The sequence below is a fragment of the Fringilla coelebs genome (assembly GCF_963513975.1).
Source record: "Fringilla coelebs genome assembly, chromosome: 3".
Lineage (NCBI taxonomy): Eukaryota > Metazoa > Chordata > Aves > Passeriformes > Fringillidae > Fringilla > Fringilla coelebs.
In genome coordinates, this window is record NC_140030.1 from 45,296,359 (window position 1) to 45,314,465 (window position 18,107).

Genomic DNA, 18,107 nt, shown 5'->3' on the forward strand with positions numbered 1-18,107 from the left:
GAAGCTCTAATTTTGGCTACAGTTACAGGAGTGTAACCTCTGTTAGTATTGATAATAAAACCAGAGTCCCTCCTTGGGAAGCTGAGAGATGATGCAGTGTTAACCTTAAGGTACCAATGGTACCATTTGGACTACAAAAGTGAACTAACAATTTAGGGAGTTTTTACTAACCTGCATTCTATTAAAAGCCTCTAATAAAAATTAGGCTCTTATTTTTGTGCTAATACTAATTGCTGATAATACATGCTTATGTTTGTCATTCATTACGTGGCACTGTACCAATCAGTGGCTGACTGAGTCTCAGGCACTTAAACATGTAAATTAACTATTAGTCTAGTGTCTTTGCTTTTTTTTTTTTTTCTCTTAAATGCTAATGAAATTTCTCCATTCTATCCTCTAGCAGGCTCTCCTTATTGGTAATTTGTAGACTTTGCTTTTGTTATCAGTTGCAATAAATGCTGGATACAGTAAAAAACATGAGAACTTACAATCCTTTAGTTACTGTCTTCTACCTGGTAGAAATTTTTTACCGTTGCTAAAGTGTATCAGATAAAAAGAGCTCCTGGTCCTCAAAATGGCTCTTGCTTTTTGGCAGAACTTTCAAGAGGTTTTCTGGGGTTTTGGTTGGTTGGTTGGTTGGTTTTTTGGGGGGGGGTGTGTGTGTGTGTGTTATTGTTGGGGTTTTTTTGTGTTTTTCTTTTTCTCTTTTTGTAATGGAGCTCAGAATTCTGCATCAAAACCCAGTTCTCATTAATAGGAGAATGCTACTGGGTTTTTTATGTGAGCATTATTACTCTTTTATTCCCTGTTTGCTAAAGGCAGCATGCTTTGTAGTACTATTGAAAAGGTTTGTAACAAAATTATTTCTATAATAGAATTTTAAAATTTGGGGTTTTAGATGTGCTTTGTGGTACAAGAAATTCACTTACCGCTATGATGCACATCTATAGTGATTCCTTGTGTGTCTTGTGTTCTTAGGAATGGGAGAAGTTTCTAAATTTTAGTATCCAGAAGAAATAAATTATTGATAAGTGAAACATAAGCAAGTGTGTAAAACATATGGTAGGATAGTGAATTACTGTTTTTTTTTAATATCAGTTCTTAGGGAGCAGAGATATTAAAATCTGAGGCATGTGTAATTGTGTAAAAGTTTGTTTTTTATAAAGGAAAAATATCTGTATTAAGGCTTTAATAGAACAAAATAGAAAAAAATCTTTGGAAGAAGGAAGCTAATGTTTATGTATTGTTCATTAAGAATGTTATGCTTCAAAACTAGCTGCCAGAAATGGAACCTAAGTCTTTTACCTAAGTTTCTAGTGTAGTATTACCTTTTCTTTTTTTTCTGCAATGAAAAGTAATTTAGAAATGGGAGAATTATGGGGGGTGGAGGGGTGTGGAGTAGAAGAAAACATTATGCTGGGTAAAACTTTCTGTGATGGCACAGGTGTTAATATCACAGCATACACATGGAAGGTGGTGAAAGCTCAGCAATCTGTCAGTCTTGTGTAATGGGAATCTATAACTCCCAGCATGCTACCACTGGTTTATTTCCTCAGAACTGGGGTCTGTTTTGGTAAGCCAAAATGCAACAATTGTCTTTATAATAACTGCAGGGTCTGCAGGAAAATGAAGTGTAGTGATCATAAAGGTGGTTTATGTATTGAGATGGTGAACTCCTGTAAAATATGAATTGCTGTTTTTTCAGAAAAACTTGATGCATTTCTTTACAGCATTGTTCCTGTATCCTTTTATTTCATGGTACTATAAAGCAAATTTGTTAAGCTAAAATTAAGATACTTAAAGAAATTTTACTTAATGGATTATCTTGTAGTCATTTTTTCTTCCTTACCCCTCCCCAGTATCACTTGTTCTACCCATTTTTATTTTTCATTTGTGTTTTGTGCCTGAAGGTTAGAAGAGGCTGACTGTGCTGGAAGTGACTGCCTGCCTTTTGATTATTCATGGACAGTAATAGAAGGCACTTAAAAAGAACAATGAAATTGCTTATTTTTGTGATGGGCCATCTGTTGAATTGTTTTTTGCAACAATCACACAATAGTATCTATGTCATATCATTCTATTTTCAACAGCAGCTGATTATGTATAGTTGGCTACTTGTCTTTATTTTCTGAAGTCCCATGACCATTTTAAATTCACCTCTGCAAACCTTTGCCTCAAAGGTAATAGAAATGTAAAACAGCCGGTGTGTATCTCTTTTTATCTTCTGTTTTTTTTCATGTTGTTCCTAATTAAGTAGGCTCTTAAATGTTTAGGTCTGTTTTCTGTGTCTCCCACCTGTAGTTTTATAATAGAAGTTAACATGGAATCATTTAGCAACTGGTAAAGAAATGGTGGAGTTCCACAATAAAGAGTGGGCAAGTTTTGAAAGACTGTGGTACATTCACTGCTTATTAATTATCCCTTTTATTTTTTTCTCACCAAGCAATAATTAGAATCTTTTTCCATGGCTTTCACTAACAAGCATTTTCCTAGCTACAAAGCCACTTGCAGATCTATTGCAGCAGAAGCTGAAAGCAAGATATAACAAATGTGTTGTCTTCTCAGGTCACTGACATTGCTGATGCCATGATTCTGAAGCAGCTTTTTGAAAATCTCTTCCAAAACGGGGTTGTCGTTGTGGCAACATCTAACAGACCGCCAGAAGGTAAAAACAAACATTCTACCAGTGTTACCCAAATCCAGTGAATCTCAGTATCTTGCAAAACAGTTGTATTTATATAATACAGTATTTAGTTCTAAGGAACTCTGTAGACTGCAAGAATCAAAGATACTCCAGCTTGTCCCCTACTTTTTCTTGTTATTAAAGAAGGAAATGTTTTCCACCTAATCTTACCCTTCCTCTATCTCGAACTCAGCGTTCCTTCCTCCACCACTCTCAAAACCTCCTGTGTTTGTTTTCTCATCTCCTCTACTCTATCCAGACCAGTGAGAGGGTGTTTGGGCACAGGGCAGTTTAGGAGGGGTAAAATATTGCCTGTTTTGAATGTGTTTAAGAATAGGAAAAGATCAGATCCTGCAAAAGAAGGGAAATGATATCACATTCCTTCCCAGTTTCTAACTCAGAAACTTGCATATGTGGTCCACCAGCTTGAAGGAGAGCCATTTACCAAGATGCCATTCTTACCTTCTTACAAGCTGGTCTGAGAGAATTAAGTGGAGAGGTGTTTCCATTTCTACCTCTTTTTTTACAGTGACTAGTAATTTCTAGTGATTAGCTAAGTAGATCCTTCTACAAAGTTACCAAATCTGTATGGGTTTTAACCATGCAGTAACTGTAATTTTTTCTAAAGGAGAAAAATGTTTGTGTTGTAGAGTATTAGCAGTTAGCATAATGCATAAACTTGTATGACATTTCAGATTGATCAATTTCAAATACTGAAGAGTTACCTTAATTGTTAACTATAACAACCATTAATTTTCCTACCCAAATTAATTGAGTAAAAGACAATCACTAATGATGGGCAATTCTACAATGAACTTTATTGTAGCAAAAACCAAAAAACAACAACAAAAACCAAAGCAACCAAAAACTCCCACCCAAATGTTTATATTAGCGGAGAAAATTATTTCCCATTGGCTGTAGTTGTGTTGACTACAGATAGACTGAATGCTGGTGCTTTACTCACTTGAGAGCCATCCTCGTTTTTTTTTTAAGCACTGCTCTTCAAAGTTCAGGAGAATTTTTTAAAATTAACCTGAGGATTGTAGCCAGTGTTTTAAATCAAGATGTCATTTTGTGACCTTTATAATTGTATGGGTGTTTTTCATATACATTAAGTCAGTGTATCAACCTGAAATACATCCATCTGTATTAAGTACCCCAGAGAATAAGAACAGCATTTCCAAAATTACTGTTTACTTTTCTGATCTCATGAAACAGAGATATAATACACAGCTCACAGTCCTATTAGCTAGAAGAACTAATAGGAGTAGCTGCCTTACACTACTGTTACATGTTCACAAATTTGTGCAAGTAAATACGCAATTGATTACTATATATTTTAACAAATGCATGACCATCCTGATTTGCTGACTTGGGAATGAGCACGATACATGGCTTCCTAGAACTTTGTTAGTAATTAGGGTAATGGAATTACCTTAACTGCTGATTTTTCTATATGTTTCCACATACATATCCAATTTTGTGAAAACCATTCTGTAGATGCCCTGTTGCTGTCTCATGGATGTAGCATCTTCTGTCCACTGTGAGGTGTTGGTAAAGCATAAAAGCTTTAGTATAGCTGTAGCCTTCAGGCCTTATGGAGAATATAAAGGATAATCATAACCATGTGCTTTGTGTGGAATTTTGGTGATATCTCTGCCAGCTGTCTGTATTCTCTTATTCACTCCTTCTGTCAGTTATAGGTGCTAAGCTGCCTTTTTTTAAGGCTTCTGAATATTGGTGAAACAGAGCAGATCACACAGTTTTAGGTGATTGTGTTTTCAAAAAAGTCATTCTGTTATGAACTAGTTGGGCAGTTGGTTAATTTCCAGAGAAGAAAAGTTTATGTTGTATAAATATATAGAGATAAGTAAGATGAAAAATGCTGCTTTGTGGTTTTTGTTGATTTGTGTTTTGTTTGATGATGCAGATCTGCATTTTGTTACATAATTTACTATTTTTTCTTTATTCAGTTGTATTTTTAGCAACTTTGCCTAAATTTACATATTAATTTTATTTTCAGTTTTTTGGCCTTAGGGGTGATCCTTTTTCTTGCTCTTCAGGAGGAAGTGTACCTGGCAGAATTGCTAGAAGATAAAATCACAGTACATCAAATAAGAATGATGCTAACTAAGTAAAGACAAATTGTGTATTTTTAGTTTGTGTGCGGTTTTTGCCCTCTGCCAAATACTTGGGTTTAGCAGTTGCATAGTTTGGCCTTACAATCTATACCAATGTATACCCAGCATTACAAATATTTTTTAATCCCATACTTTAAAACAGATGCTGCTCTAATTTCTTTTGCTAGAATTAGTTTTATGTCATTAAAAATCTAAGTCATTTTTTGCTCCCTGCTGTTTTCACACTTCTAGAGATGTTCTGCCTTAAAGTTGTATTGAATTTTCCTATAGTAAAATAAGAGAAATGGATTTTTGCTCTCCTTTTCTGCCTTTTGTTCCTCCTCCTGTCTCCAGCAACACTGAGTTTTATTTGCTAGACTAGAAGACAAGCTGACGTTATTAAGACTAAGTAGCAAAATGGTACTGATTTCCTTTCTTTCAGATCTCTATAAAAATGGTCTTCAGAGGGCTAATTTTGTACCATTCATTGCTGTGCTAAAGGTAAGGAGAGCCACTTGTTTAATGTTTTTCAGTTTTGCCTGCTTTATTAATTAATTTGTAAAAGATTTATAGAGGATTGCTTTGATGCAAGTTTCCACATTTTATATATATGTTTTAACTATTTTGAGCAAAACTAATTGAAGGTAAGGCAAGAAAGGACTTTTTCCTTCTGGAATTAACATGTTTTTAAAGCTGGACTTTTTTAACATGACAAAAAATGATCTTTTTGACTGAGGCAGCAGAAAGTGTTTGTTAGGTTAAGATTTTCCTGCTGGTGCAGGTATGCTGTGTAACATAGTGTCCCTCTAATATTTATACTGTGTTGCACTTGTGGATATCTTACATTTATTATGCTAGAACAGCTTGCTGTTACTTTGATGTAAGGAAAGTAGGGTTTGTTCTGTACCCCTCAATTACCTCGTTTCTGGGTCTTTCTCATGTGTAAGTAGTTTTCTTCAATGGTTGTTTGTGAGGCTTCATGTAATGTTCAACAAGCAGCGGCTCTGAAGCAAGCTTCCTTCAGTCTGCATCTTGTGTTGTGGGAGGTCAGAAACTATAATAGCTTCATTTAAATTAAAAAATGAAGGATCCTTCCTCTGTGAATAACACAATTGGTGCTTATTTTGCTGTTAAAAAGAATATAAGCTGACATGACACTTGGAAGTTCTGGACAAGTTGCAGATATTTTTTATTCACAAGCTACAATTGTATTGTTGTTATTGGGGGCTAACATGCAGGTCTTGTATCCTGCTCTGGATTGACATGACATGTAAAATGGAAATATCAGCGTTTCCCTACTTCACAGAAGTATTGCTGGAATAAACACATAAATAATGTTAACTATATTGGTATCTAGGATAAAAGATCTGTGAGGTAGAGTTTAGGTGGGTTTGGCTTTTTGATAGGAGATTTGGAATTGCTGAATTGATGCATTGACTTGGATGTTTCTGCTCAGATGGTCAGCAGTAAAGCAGCTGACAGTGTCTAGCAGTTTCAGTGGGCCCTCTCAGAATTATAAGATTGCTTAATTGCCTAAGAACCTTTGAAAATCCCATCTAATGTTGACATTTGTACAATTATCAGGTTTAAAACTTAATATGCCATTGGCATGATTGTGGCACTCTGCTGCATCTCAGAATGGCTGTGTATGAAGTCAGGGAGGTTACCAGTGAGAGTGGCTCTTACCTGGATGGCTTTAGAGAAGTAAGGAACATAAAAATAAATTAACAACCACTTCCGTTTCAAATTCTTGAAAAGGGTTTAATTTGTAGCTGGCTGCATTGGATGAGAACTCCCAATCATAGAGTATTTTCAAGCATAGAAGTAGTTTCATGTGCATTTGCTTTTTGAAAAGCAGCAACCGTGGAAAATCATTCTTTTCTATATGTCTGTCTTTATTGACTCCTAGTTTTCTCCCTGATAAACATAAGGCTCTTTCATTACAGTGGTCATCAGGCTTTAAGAATACCTATCATGTATGCTTATTTATAGTTTCATTTTTTTGTCTTTTTAGCTAGCTGAATTTAAAAAATGTGTAATGTAGTTTATGCATGAGAGCACCTCATCAGGACTGGGAAGGTAATAAAAATTTTTTAGTAGGGAACAGATGGAATGATGAGAGAAGCAGTGAAGGTGGCTTAGTCTAGAGAAGGGAGTACTGCAAAAAGAAACAAGTAGCACAACCCAGACTAGATGCAGATGAATATTATTATCATCATGAATGAAGGGAGAAGCAAATGTTAACATAATTCACAAGGGCCTTTCTAAAATACTGGATTTCCTGTCGTTGTTCTTTTTCCCAGCACCTTTGTGTTTTTAACACTGCTCTAAATATATGTTCCTTCAATGTCACATTAATAAATATTACCAGTGTAACATTATTCTTTCACAAAGAAAAAATGGCCAAAAGTTGGATCAGAGAAAGATTATTCACAAAATGCTTCTCTGACCCTGGTTAGAAAGTGGAAGGATAAGGGCATGACATTAAAATTATTAAGGAAAAAAATACTGAAATCTACATTTTTAATTCAGTATAGCAGAAGTCAGCATTTAAAAATCACACTGGAATGTATCCTAGAGTAAGATTTTAACCATTCACCTTTATGTTACAAAGGTGTGGATAGAACACTGATGCTCTGACTTTGGTTGTTTGAGAAATGCAGATTTAAGCTGCCCCAATGTGTGTAGAATCTGTGTGATGGCATTGGTGTGAATGGATAAAGTAGCTTCTGCCTCAGTTGTGCATAATTCCGTGACTAGGAAATGTGAATATGATTTCTTCTAGGATTTTTGTGAAAATATGAAGGAAAACACCGCATTGGTTGCTTGCAAATGTTTGATTTACTGTCTTTTCAACCTCTCCCTCACTCCAAGCCATGTGTGCCTGTCGGTCTCATCTGACCTGTGCCCTGGTACTGGCTTTGACAGCTGGGTCTAACTCCTGTCTTAGTTATCTCTGGGCTCAGAGCTGCCCAGAGGGCTTTTTTGGGGGTTTAATGGAAGTGAATAAGTGGGTTGGTTTTGTTCGTTTTTTTCAGTAATTAACTTTTATGATCATAAAACTTAAAATAAGACTTGAGCACTAGAAGTAGTTCAAGTTCAGCACAGGAGTTTCAAATTCCTTTAAATGTTCTTGGGAAGTTGGAATGAATGGAAACTATTGGCAGTATATATCTGTGAAGAGATGCTTCACTTGAAATAGATTTCAGGCTCTTTTCATTCTTGTCAGTGGAACACATACTTTCTAGATACCTGGGTAACTGTTACACAAATATCTTTTCTTGTCTACAAATGATCAAAAGTAATGGTTTCTTCCCCAGATCTAGAGTTACCCATGTTCATCCTCAATTTTGTTTTTATTTTCTACAGTCTGTGTAATTCCAGTATCTGTGTTTGAGTTCTATTTCTTACAAAGATAACTGTAAACCTGTTTCTGTGGAATAAGCAAAAGGGTGAAATAGCACTCTAGAGGATACAATTATCTTTCTAGGTGGTAGATTACTGGGACAAGTGATTGTTTTGTAAGGTTGCAACTGAAAAGTTCAAATTTTTAGAGCCGCATGAAAACTTCAGGTCCTACAACTGGTAGCCACATAAAAGCCCCAGATCTGGGCAGGTCAGTAACACCACTGGCAGTTTTTTTTTCCCTCTGTGTGCTCCCAGTTCAATTCTGATCTTATTCCAGTGTTCTCTTCTTTTGAAATATTAAATAGTTTGAGATGTGTTTTTTCAGTGATTCTTTAATCTTCTGACTCAAAGCTTTATAAACAGGGGAAAACTCTGAATTCATCAGTTCATTGTTGTGGCTATGATTCTTTGGGACACTGTATTCCTTATGAAAGAGTTTAGTTTCTGCAACAGATAAGAGTGCTTCTTCAATCCATGAAATTTTACAAAGATAGAGCTTTACAGAGAAAAGAAGTATTAGGAAGAAAAATCTTCTAATTCTATAATTGTCATTCGATTCAGTCTCTTCCGATTGAGCTTTTAATCTCAAAGGATCTCTTGCTGAGCATTTTAAAGTGTGTGGAATTCCTATGTGATTTTTTTTTTTAAAGACAGTTTTTGAGAAAACCATTGATTGCTCACAGTTACTTTGTTCAAATGCAGAGAGCGGAAATACTCTAAAATTGTTACTCTCAACCTAAAAGAAATATACAAAGTTTCTAAATGTTTTAAAGCTGATTTACAAATACAGCTGTGTATCTTGGAATCACAAAATTGTTAAGATTGGAAAATACCTTGAAGACTATTGAGTCCAACTGTTAACCCATCGCTGCCAAGTCCATTACTAAAACCACGTCCCCAGGTGCCACATCTGCATGTCTTTCCTCCGGGGATGGTGTCTCCCTTCCTTGAGCAGTCGGTTCTGATGCTTGACAAACCCTTTTGATGAAGAAATTTAAATCCCAGATCCTTTTTTGCTGTGGAGCTTTCCAGCCATTCTGTCCCCAGCCTGTAGCACTGCCTGGGGTTGTTGGGAGCCAAGTGCAGGACCCAGTACTTGGCCTTGTTGAAGCTCACACCACTGGCCTTGGCCCGTGGATTCAGCCTGTCCAGATCCCTCTGCAGAGCCTTCCTGCCCCCAAGTAGATCAGCATTGTGCTAATCTTTAAAAACTTAATGTAAGATATTATGGGAGGCTCTTGGAAAAAAAAAGGGAAAAAAAGCATGCTTTAATTTACTGTTTTGGCAGTAAATTTGGGAACATTTTAATTTTGGCAGACATATAATGAAGACTTTTACATCAACCCTTAACTGTTCTGAAATCCTAACTAATTCAGAGGCTAGTTCAATGTTTAATTCTCTGAAAATCAGGAAGGAAAGCTCCTCAAATAATTTGTTGTGTCGAGTGTGTAACTTGAGTGAGCAGTTCCTGTGATTCCAAAGGTTTCCTGGAAGTGTAGCATGAAGCTTCAAAATCTCAAGCTGTGTTGAAGTACCAAGTATGTAACCTCAGTGTTTTGTCAGGTTTTCTTCATGCAATAGACTTGCACTCCATTAAATTTTAACTAAAAGTCAAAAAGTTTTAGGGCCCTTCATAGTCTGAGTATAACTTTAAAAGGCCCAATTTTAGAAAAAAATCTTTGGCTTTGGCTACCTGCATTTTGCTTTGAGTAAAGGGGAAGAATCAGCTAGGAATCTGTTGTTAGTAGGACATGAAATTACTTTCAGTGTCTTTTTTTTCCCCTTCTTTTTTTTTCTTCTGCTATTAGGGATCAAATAATTATTTATTTGAAAACTGGTTAAAATTACTTTTAACCGTAAGTAAGCATTGTACACTCCTCTCAAACAGAAAGCAATGCATTATTTATACGCTGCATTTCCCTGTCTTTCTTGAAATCAGTTAATGATTATTTATTTAGAATGTTGCTGGCTGTGGTTTTAATTAAAGTGCACCCTTTCCTACAAAGCAAGAAACTGAGGAATTGAAAAGCATTTTCAGTTTTCAATAGCTTAGTATGAGAATGTGAAAAATACTTGTTTTAAAAACATTTAGAGCTGCCTCTAAGGAAATTGTGGGAGTTAGTTTTGTACAAAGGCATTTGGTAGATATAAAATGTCTTTGATGGTGCAGTCAGCTTTTGTCCAACCACCTGTGTGAGAAATGCAGGGATTTGTTGAGTGGAGGATCTGTCTCTCTCCTCCCCCCTCTCCCAAAAAAGTCATCTCCTTGATGAAATTGATTTGTCAGTTTGTTCCAGTCTAATGGTGTGATAGCCCAGCAGCTTTCAGTATGTTGAATAGTTAAAACCTGCTTTTGAGGTCAGTGTCAGCCACTCTGACCCCTGTGAACTGTCACCTGAGTCAGAATTGCAGGGATTAGGCCTTTGATATTGTGATGGCTTCGCCTATCAATTGACTTTTTCATTACTGAAGATGTTGGGCCTTTTGTTTCCCTTCTTAGTATGTAACCAAGCAAACTCCTAAGTAGAAGGAGCATTTGTTCTTGTTCTCTCTCTGTGCAAGTAATAGAAGTGCTCATCTTTTGTGAAGGGTACCTAATTAAACATAGAAAAAATAAAAATAGGAAATACAGCATGATTACATGTATTTTGTGCTGCAAGTATTTTTGAACCTCAGTATAAATTCTGGGAAATCTTAATTTGATAAATTTGTGAGACTATCAAGTAATAAAATGTTGTATATAGAAAGCAAGGTGTCAGATTAGAAGCTACCAATCCCTTCTGCATTCAGCCTTCTAAGCCTCTGTGTGTGTGTTAAATTTAAACACCCGGGTTATTTGAATTCTGTAGTTCAGAGCATGTAACTGTTACAATATTTTATAAATGTATCTATTTCTTTACTGTGTTCTCAAGGGATGAACTCTTCAATTTGTTCACCTTTTATATCTGTTTCAGGCACTTCCTCCTAGACAGATTATTTAGATGCAGATCAAAACTTTATTTTAGGGTTAAATAGTTGCTACTGTAACTGTGCCAGGCTTCCTGCCTTCTCCCTTTCTTAAATTGTTAGGATTTCCTGAGCTCTTGCTTGGTTTGTTTGCTCCTTGATTAAAATGAGTAAATGAAAGCATATCATAGATATGGAATAGTTGATTCCTGCTGTATCAGGGTAAATTAGTCTAATTACACGTGGCAGTTCTGTTTGCTTGTGATGTAATGTGAAATGAGGTCCTGCCTCCCCCTGAAAAGCCCGAGCCAATTAATAAAGCTTTTAAGCTCTTTGTCACAGGCCACCATGGAGGTCTGCAGAGAAGAACTTTAATCCAATAAACATTTCATTTAGATCATGAAAAGAAAGCATGAGGAGAAGCTCCTACATGAGAGGGTGTTACCAGCAATTCTAGTTGTGAAGAGATGTGAGGAATTTGCCAAATTAACCAAGAGGCCTTCATATTTAACACATAAATGTGTCAAAACTAATAATAGAATAATTTAATTTGAGTTGAACCTTATATTGTTAAAATTCTAAGAAGCCACAACTGTTTTCTTCAAAGACTTTGCTGTTGAGTTGGATGGACAGGGCAAGGGGAGGTTGTGAGAAACCCAGATAGCAAATAACACTGGCTGAAGCTGGTGGAAAGGAGGAAAAAAAAGGAATAGATAATTAGGTGTAATTAGCGTGTATGAATTGTTGTCTCCCTGCCCTTGCCTTGAATAAATTTCAGAGGAAAAAAAAACCCTAGTGGCAAAACCCCTTTGATGTAAGAAGAGTCATTGTGGTTTGGCAGCATAAAGGCAGTGTTTTATACTTCTTACATAATGGTTGTGATACAGAAAGAGTGAATGGACCCTGCACCCCCCAGCCTGCTTTACAGCAAGGACTTTTGGATTCCCTTGAAACAAAATGCATCAGAAGTTTTCAGTTGTGGGTAATGAGGTAGTGGACCTCATCAGAGCTAAGCGTAAGCCATCTTTAGCCTTTGTTTAGATCTTAATCGCTTTTTTTAAAATTATAATTCTGGGAAATTCAGTTTCGTAAATCATGACTACTTTTTTTTTTTTCTTTCCTTTTTTTTTCCTGCCTGCCAACAGTTCTGGCAGGAGCAAAGGCTAATACTGGGGAAAAGAAATACAAATCAAATGTTAAAAAGAAAAACAACAGCATAAAAGAAATCTAGACAAATAACTTCGTCCAGGGTATAGTTCTAGTGAAGTACATGTATTGGGATGAATTTGACCCTTAGCTTATGAAACATCATGTTATAAATTCAGCGTGAACTCTTGGCATTTGTTTCTCACAGAACGCCACAGCTTGCTTATTAGGAGATTGAAAGTTACAGTCATTACTGGTCCTTTAGCAAAACTGGGTGTTAGGCAGTGATTTGTGATTTGCAGGTGGTTTTTTTTCCTTTTGTGTTTGTTCTTATTCTGCAAGGAAGATTTTTTTCCGAAGTGATGGGAAATGGGGAGCACTGCTCTGTGTAATTCTTAGTGCATGGAAGTTTACTCTGCCATTCTTCTGTTCCCCGACTGGAAAAAGGAGAGGCTACTTGTCTCTGAGCTGGCACAGCCACATCTGTACCTCCTGAATTCTTTCACTTTTGTCTGAATATCTGAAATACTATTCACAGAACAGTACATTTTAAGAGTCTCTCTTTTTATTCATGCACCATTATTTTACAAGTTAATTGTCTATTTTTCCTCTTCTTAGGGGGTAGCTGATTTGTAGCTAGACATTAAAATAAGTTATTGAAAAGTTGTACAATAGATCATATGTTCCTTGTGGTAGCAAGAATGGTGGGGTTTCTTAGTTGTTAAAGTTTTGAAGGCTGTAATGTAAACTTGTGCAACTTTCAGTGAATGAATTTTGCCTCTCCGTTTATCTCTGCTAAACTCTTCAGTTTAAAGTTTAAATGTTATTGTCACAAGTGTAAGAAAAAAGATTGATTGCAAAAGTTATATTTGGCAATATTTATTTTCTCAGATGTTTTTGCTTTAAGTCCACTGAAAAATAATTTGGAAGCAAAATGTTTGTTATCCCAAATCCACTTGAGAGTGATATGTTTCCCTAATATTGTACAGAATTCTTGGATGACATTTAGAAAGTTTTCCTCAAAATTTGTTCATGTGGTTCTTTGGGGTTTTTTGTTTAGTTTTGGTACAGTGTTTGCAATTGGGATAAACATGAAGTATCTGAGGCTATTGCAGCCATTTCCCATATTTCATTATTGCAGAAGAATATAGGGGAAAATACTGTTAAAAAACCTTTAGTTAACCCTGTAAAGCATTGCACAATTTTGTCGAGCAAATAGCCTTTTCTGCTCGAAGTTAATTTGGTCTGTGAAAGGCAGTACCTGAATACCATGCCAGATAAGTAATTATTCCTGATTGTAATGTTGGGGTTTTTTTTCAGGTATAGGTCACAAGAAATTCAGTTAGGGTAGAGTATGTACAAAGCTAAGAAATATGCAGATTTTCTGTTGTAAGATTGTGTAAAAATTATTTACAGTTAATACTTGCACAAAGGTTAGAAAGGTTGATGAAGTGATACTTAGTTTTGCTTTACTATTCACTGCATGTCAGAATGTAATTATGACTGATTCATGAAACTGTCTTTGCAATGAACCATCTTTATTAAAATGCTGATCAAGAAAAGAGCTGACAGTAATAAAGAATAGAACACTTTAGTCTTGTTGCTTTTGAATGATTGCTAATTACCCCAGAGGTCATGTATAGTGCTTATGAGGATTCATTGACATTTTCTTTAAAGTCTGCTGTTTCAACAACACCTGAAGAATGAGACAAAAACTGTATGTACATCCAACAATGCTTGGACCAAGTTTTCTGCGCCACCAAATACCTGGTGTTTCCCTTTCTTCTGCTCCTCTCCCTGAGTATATATCAATCCCAAGGATTAGTGGAGCAGAAAGTTAGGAGTGCTATAAACTTAATGAATTTACTTTTTTTTTTTTTTTTGTTCCTTTTTTGTTTTCAAGTAAGGCAAAAGGAGAAAAGAAGCAGCCCTTTGAAGGTGCCTCACCTGTAATATGCATGCTCCTGTCTAACAGTCTGGTTGATCTCCTTGTAGAGCTGCACCAGCAAGGAAACTGCACATACCCTTTTGCACTTCTCTCAGAAGGCTGTGGACAGACCAGCTAATGAGCTCGACCAGATTCAAATTCTGAAATTTTACGTTCTGAAATTTCACATGCGGGTGACTTTGAAAGTACACTGAGTTAAAAACCTGTGGGTATGCTTTGTATATCAGAAATATTTTTTTTTGTTACATACTACATTTTTGCTTAAGATGGTTCTTGTTCTACCATAGTTACAGAAAATGCCAGTTGTAATGGTATCCTTTGGATGGAGAAGCCTTTTCTTTAAATTGCTTAAGGAATAATATTAAGAAAGAAGAAATAATACTCTAGTCGATAATTTAAGACTCTATGGAGTCAAATAATGAAAAATAAAAAAGGTTAAGTCTAGTGAGCATTGTTTACCTGAGGAACTCTTTCTCTGTCAGCTGGTGACTCTCATCACCAGCTAACAGAAGAGATGTGGAAGATCACCTTAGGCTGAATGTAAATGTATGAAAAGAATGGTTGCAAATGAACAATCGAATTATTTTCTGGTTTGCTGGAGGAAAGGAGTATTAGTGATGCTGTATTGTAAATGGAGACCAAATCAGAGAATGCATTTGAAAAGGAGGGTGAGATCTGTGTGAAAATTGTGATTCCTTTTCCTCAGAAAAGAGTGGCTGGAAGTTGCACTTCTTAGATAGGCATGGTTACTAATAGTAGGTGTTGTGATGGGCTTGTTCAGAGGCCAAGAGTAGGAATTGTGCAGCTTTGCCTGCTTGGGGGTAGTACTCTTCCTTGCTCATATGGAAAATGAGCATTTGATACTGCAGTGCTGCACTGCATTTTCCAAGCGTCTGTTTTGACCCAGGCGTGAAAGGCTGTGGAAACTCAGCACGTGTGGGAATTAAGGTGACGATCCTCCTAAACTGAAGCACTCTTGTTTCTGTTCCCCTGCACCTTCTCTGGAGGTCCTCAGATGGGTGGGTTTGACAGCTAAGTGCTAATCTGAGCACTCCAGTTAGTTCTTTGGCTGCTGATTAGAATTGTGGGGTGATTAGTTTGTCTAATCTTGTAGTCTAAGAGGATGATTTATATGTTGGTTTTTTATTTTAACACCATTAAAATTCAGAGCAGAGAATGATAATTGGGTTAACTTAGGGTGATCTTCAAGGTTAAGAAGTATCTACTCACCTGCATTATCAAGTGTTACAAGCTGATCACAGTGAGTGAGCTCAGAGGGCACATGGTGCTTAGTGCGGTGTTTGCTGTGGACCGCAAGGCCATCTATAGCATTTCAGAGCTCTTTGTGACACACGGGGGACATGTGTGACGACAGATGTCTTGAGAACTTGCAGGTTATCCAGCTGACCTGGATTACTTTTTGAAATCTTCTGAAGTTTTTTTCTTCATAATAATCAATCCTGTCATGTGCTTTCATTTCTTGAGCAGTTAAACATTTTAATAGCTACCATTCTTGATTGCAGCAATAAAGGAATATCAGAGATGCTTACTGGAAAAAAAAAGTATTTGTTAGTCTGTATTTAATAACTTTCTAGAATAGGTCTATTGACAGTCTAATTTTATCTGTTCTGTCTAAAGGTGGTTGTTTTAAGTGTCTTGAGTTGAGCCATGAGGCTTTACCTTTTTTTTCCTTTCTGAAATAAAAAGTTTTTGAGCCACTCAGTGGGAATGAGTCCATGCTTACACTGCATTTTTAACTTACTAATTGCATTTTCAATTCTGTAATTGTATTTGCTCTTTGTATACATAAATACATAAATGACTTCAAAATAAATTGTATAACTAATTAATTTTATGCATTTGAATTGAATAGGGTAAGTCAGGCTTTAAATATCTCAGTAGAATAGAAAATGTGTTGGAAACTGAGGATGGTTCCACTAGACTGACTGTAGTTTCAATATTAAGTATGTATTTCAAAAGGACTTTAACCCAAAATAAAATTTGAAAATTTAGAAGTCCATCTTAAGAAATGGAAACTAATTGTTATAGTTATGGGTTAGACAATTAAGTGCTAACAACCTGAGCACTCCAGTTAGTTCTCTGGCTGTTGATTAGGATTCCATGGTGATTAATGAGTGTGAGAATGCAATCACATCCTTAGGTTTAATCAGTCCCATGCTGGATGAGGAAGTCCAAAGATGGAGAAAGTAGAACCTCTATGTGTAATCTTAGTAGGGATTTTCCCCATGCTGTAAGAAGCTGAATGGTAAAAAGTAGACAAGCCGATCTTTTCACCTCTCTCCAAACTTCCAGGATCTTTAAATTATAATAGCGATTTTTTTTAGTGCCATGATGCAGGAGAATAATGTTGCTGATACCTGTGAAGGGTAGAAAAGATGCATGGTGATACTCACATAGGCAACTGTCTGATGTTCAGAGTGTTACACTTGTGAGCAGGGTTTGTTTTTCCATACCATGCAACCATGCATCTGGTTTTCTTTTTTCCAAATCTAGTATTTTAAGTGTTTAGCTTGGACATTTACATTATTTTGGTGTGCTTTATTTTCTTTTGTTATATATTCTGATTATATCCTGCCTTTTTAACATTTAAAGCATGTATCCTAAAAAAAAAAAAATAAATATGAATATTTTTCCTTCTGCCTTCCTGCAAAACAGATAAGTGAATGTTTATGTGTGCAGAAACAAAGAACCATGGTGGGTAGCCTTGTTGATGAAGGAAACCCCAAAAAGAAAACCTTTGGATCTCTACTCAGCACATAACTTCTCTGTGACCTTTCTGAGTGAGCAAAGGTGACCATGTGTTGCATCTCCCTTTAGAACTATCTCCAAGGGTGCATTCTTAACTCGGAGAAGAGATGGCAGTGTTACTGCCTGACAGTGCGAGCAATCCTCCTACTACTGCCCTTCGGTTCACTGCTGCTGCTGTCCCACCTTTTCTCTCCTCTACTGTGCTGAGCTCAGCTTGTGTAAATAACATTTCCCACTTCTGTTTGGTGGTTTGGGTGGTTTTTTGTTATGTTATTTTCCATTAGCACCTATGGATCTGTACTTGTCATATATTCACATAAGGAAAGTTTGTTCCTACCCTGCAAAGGCCGCTTATAATCTAACTGCAGGAATCCTGTCTTAAAGGGCTGTTTTCTGAGAGCATGTTGTGATCCAGATGATGATGTTTGAGTTGAATGGCAGGAGCCATTCATTTTATGTATATTCATAGAGTATCTTAACACTATAGGTGTGGGTAAGCTTTGCAGTGTCTCAGTGAAAATAATTAGCAATGAGTATGGATAGACACCTGAACCTGTAGAAGGGTTAGGAAGTTCCCGTGGCTCTTTTATTTGTATTTAGAATATGATCTCTAAATGGCCAGAGTACTTTCCTGAACTGACCATCAGTCTGGAGAGACCAAACATGTCAATTAGTTAGGAACTTCCCAGGAGTAAAGTGCCAAATATTTTCAAAAGGACGAAGTGTTTCTCGGTTCCTGTTAGCTGTCCTCTGCTTTTATGCTTACACTGTGTGTTACAGAAAATGGCTGAACATCAGAATTCTTTTTTTTTTTCATTTTGTTTACATTTGGTTCAGTTGACTTTCACCTCCTACGGAAGCAAAAAATCTCTAGGACTATATTAACTGTATTTTATGGGTCTCTGAACTGCATCCTGCTGTTGCATTTTTGGCTGAGAGGTCTTACATCTAACAGGTTTTTTTGAAATAAACTACGTCATGTAGTATCAGAATCAAAATAGTACATCATTACAGACATACAAACAAAGCTTATAGGGAAGGAAATATCTGTTAGGCAATGTTTGTATCTTAAAAGGGGTCCAAAAAC

General features: G+C 36.3%; 1 protein-coding gene across 3 annotated transcripts in view; it reads left to right on the forward strand.

The window, feature by feature from the left end:
- Positions 1 to 18,107, forward strand: part of AFG1L (AFG1 like ATPase) — a 64,016-nt gene that overhangs the window by 18,692 nt on the left and 27,217 nt on the right. For all 3 annotated transcript variants that reach the window (XM_084202117.1, XM_084202118.1, XM_084202119.1), the window contains exons 6-7: positions 2,566 to 2,665; positions 5,246 to 5,304. In XM_084202117.1, coding sequence (XP_084058243.1) covers positions 2,566 to 2,665; positions 5,246 to 5,304 — 159 coding nt within the window. The remainder of the gene's footprint in view (positions 1 to 2,565; positions 2,666 to 5,245; positions 5,305 to 18,107) is intronic.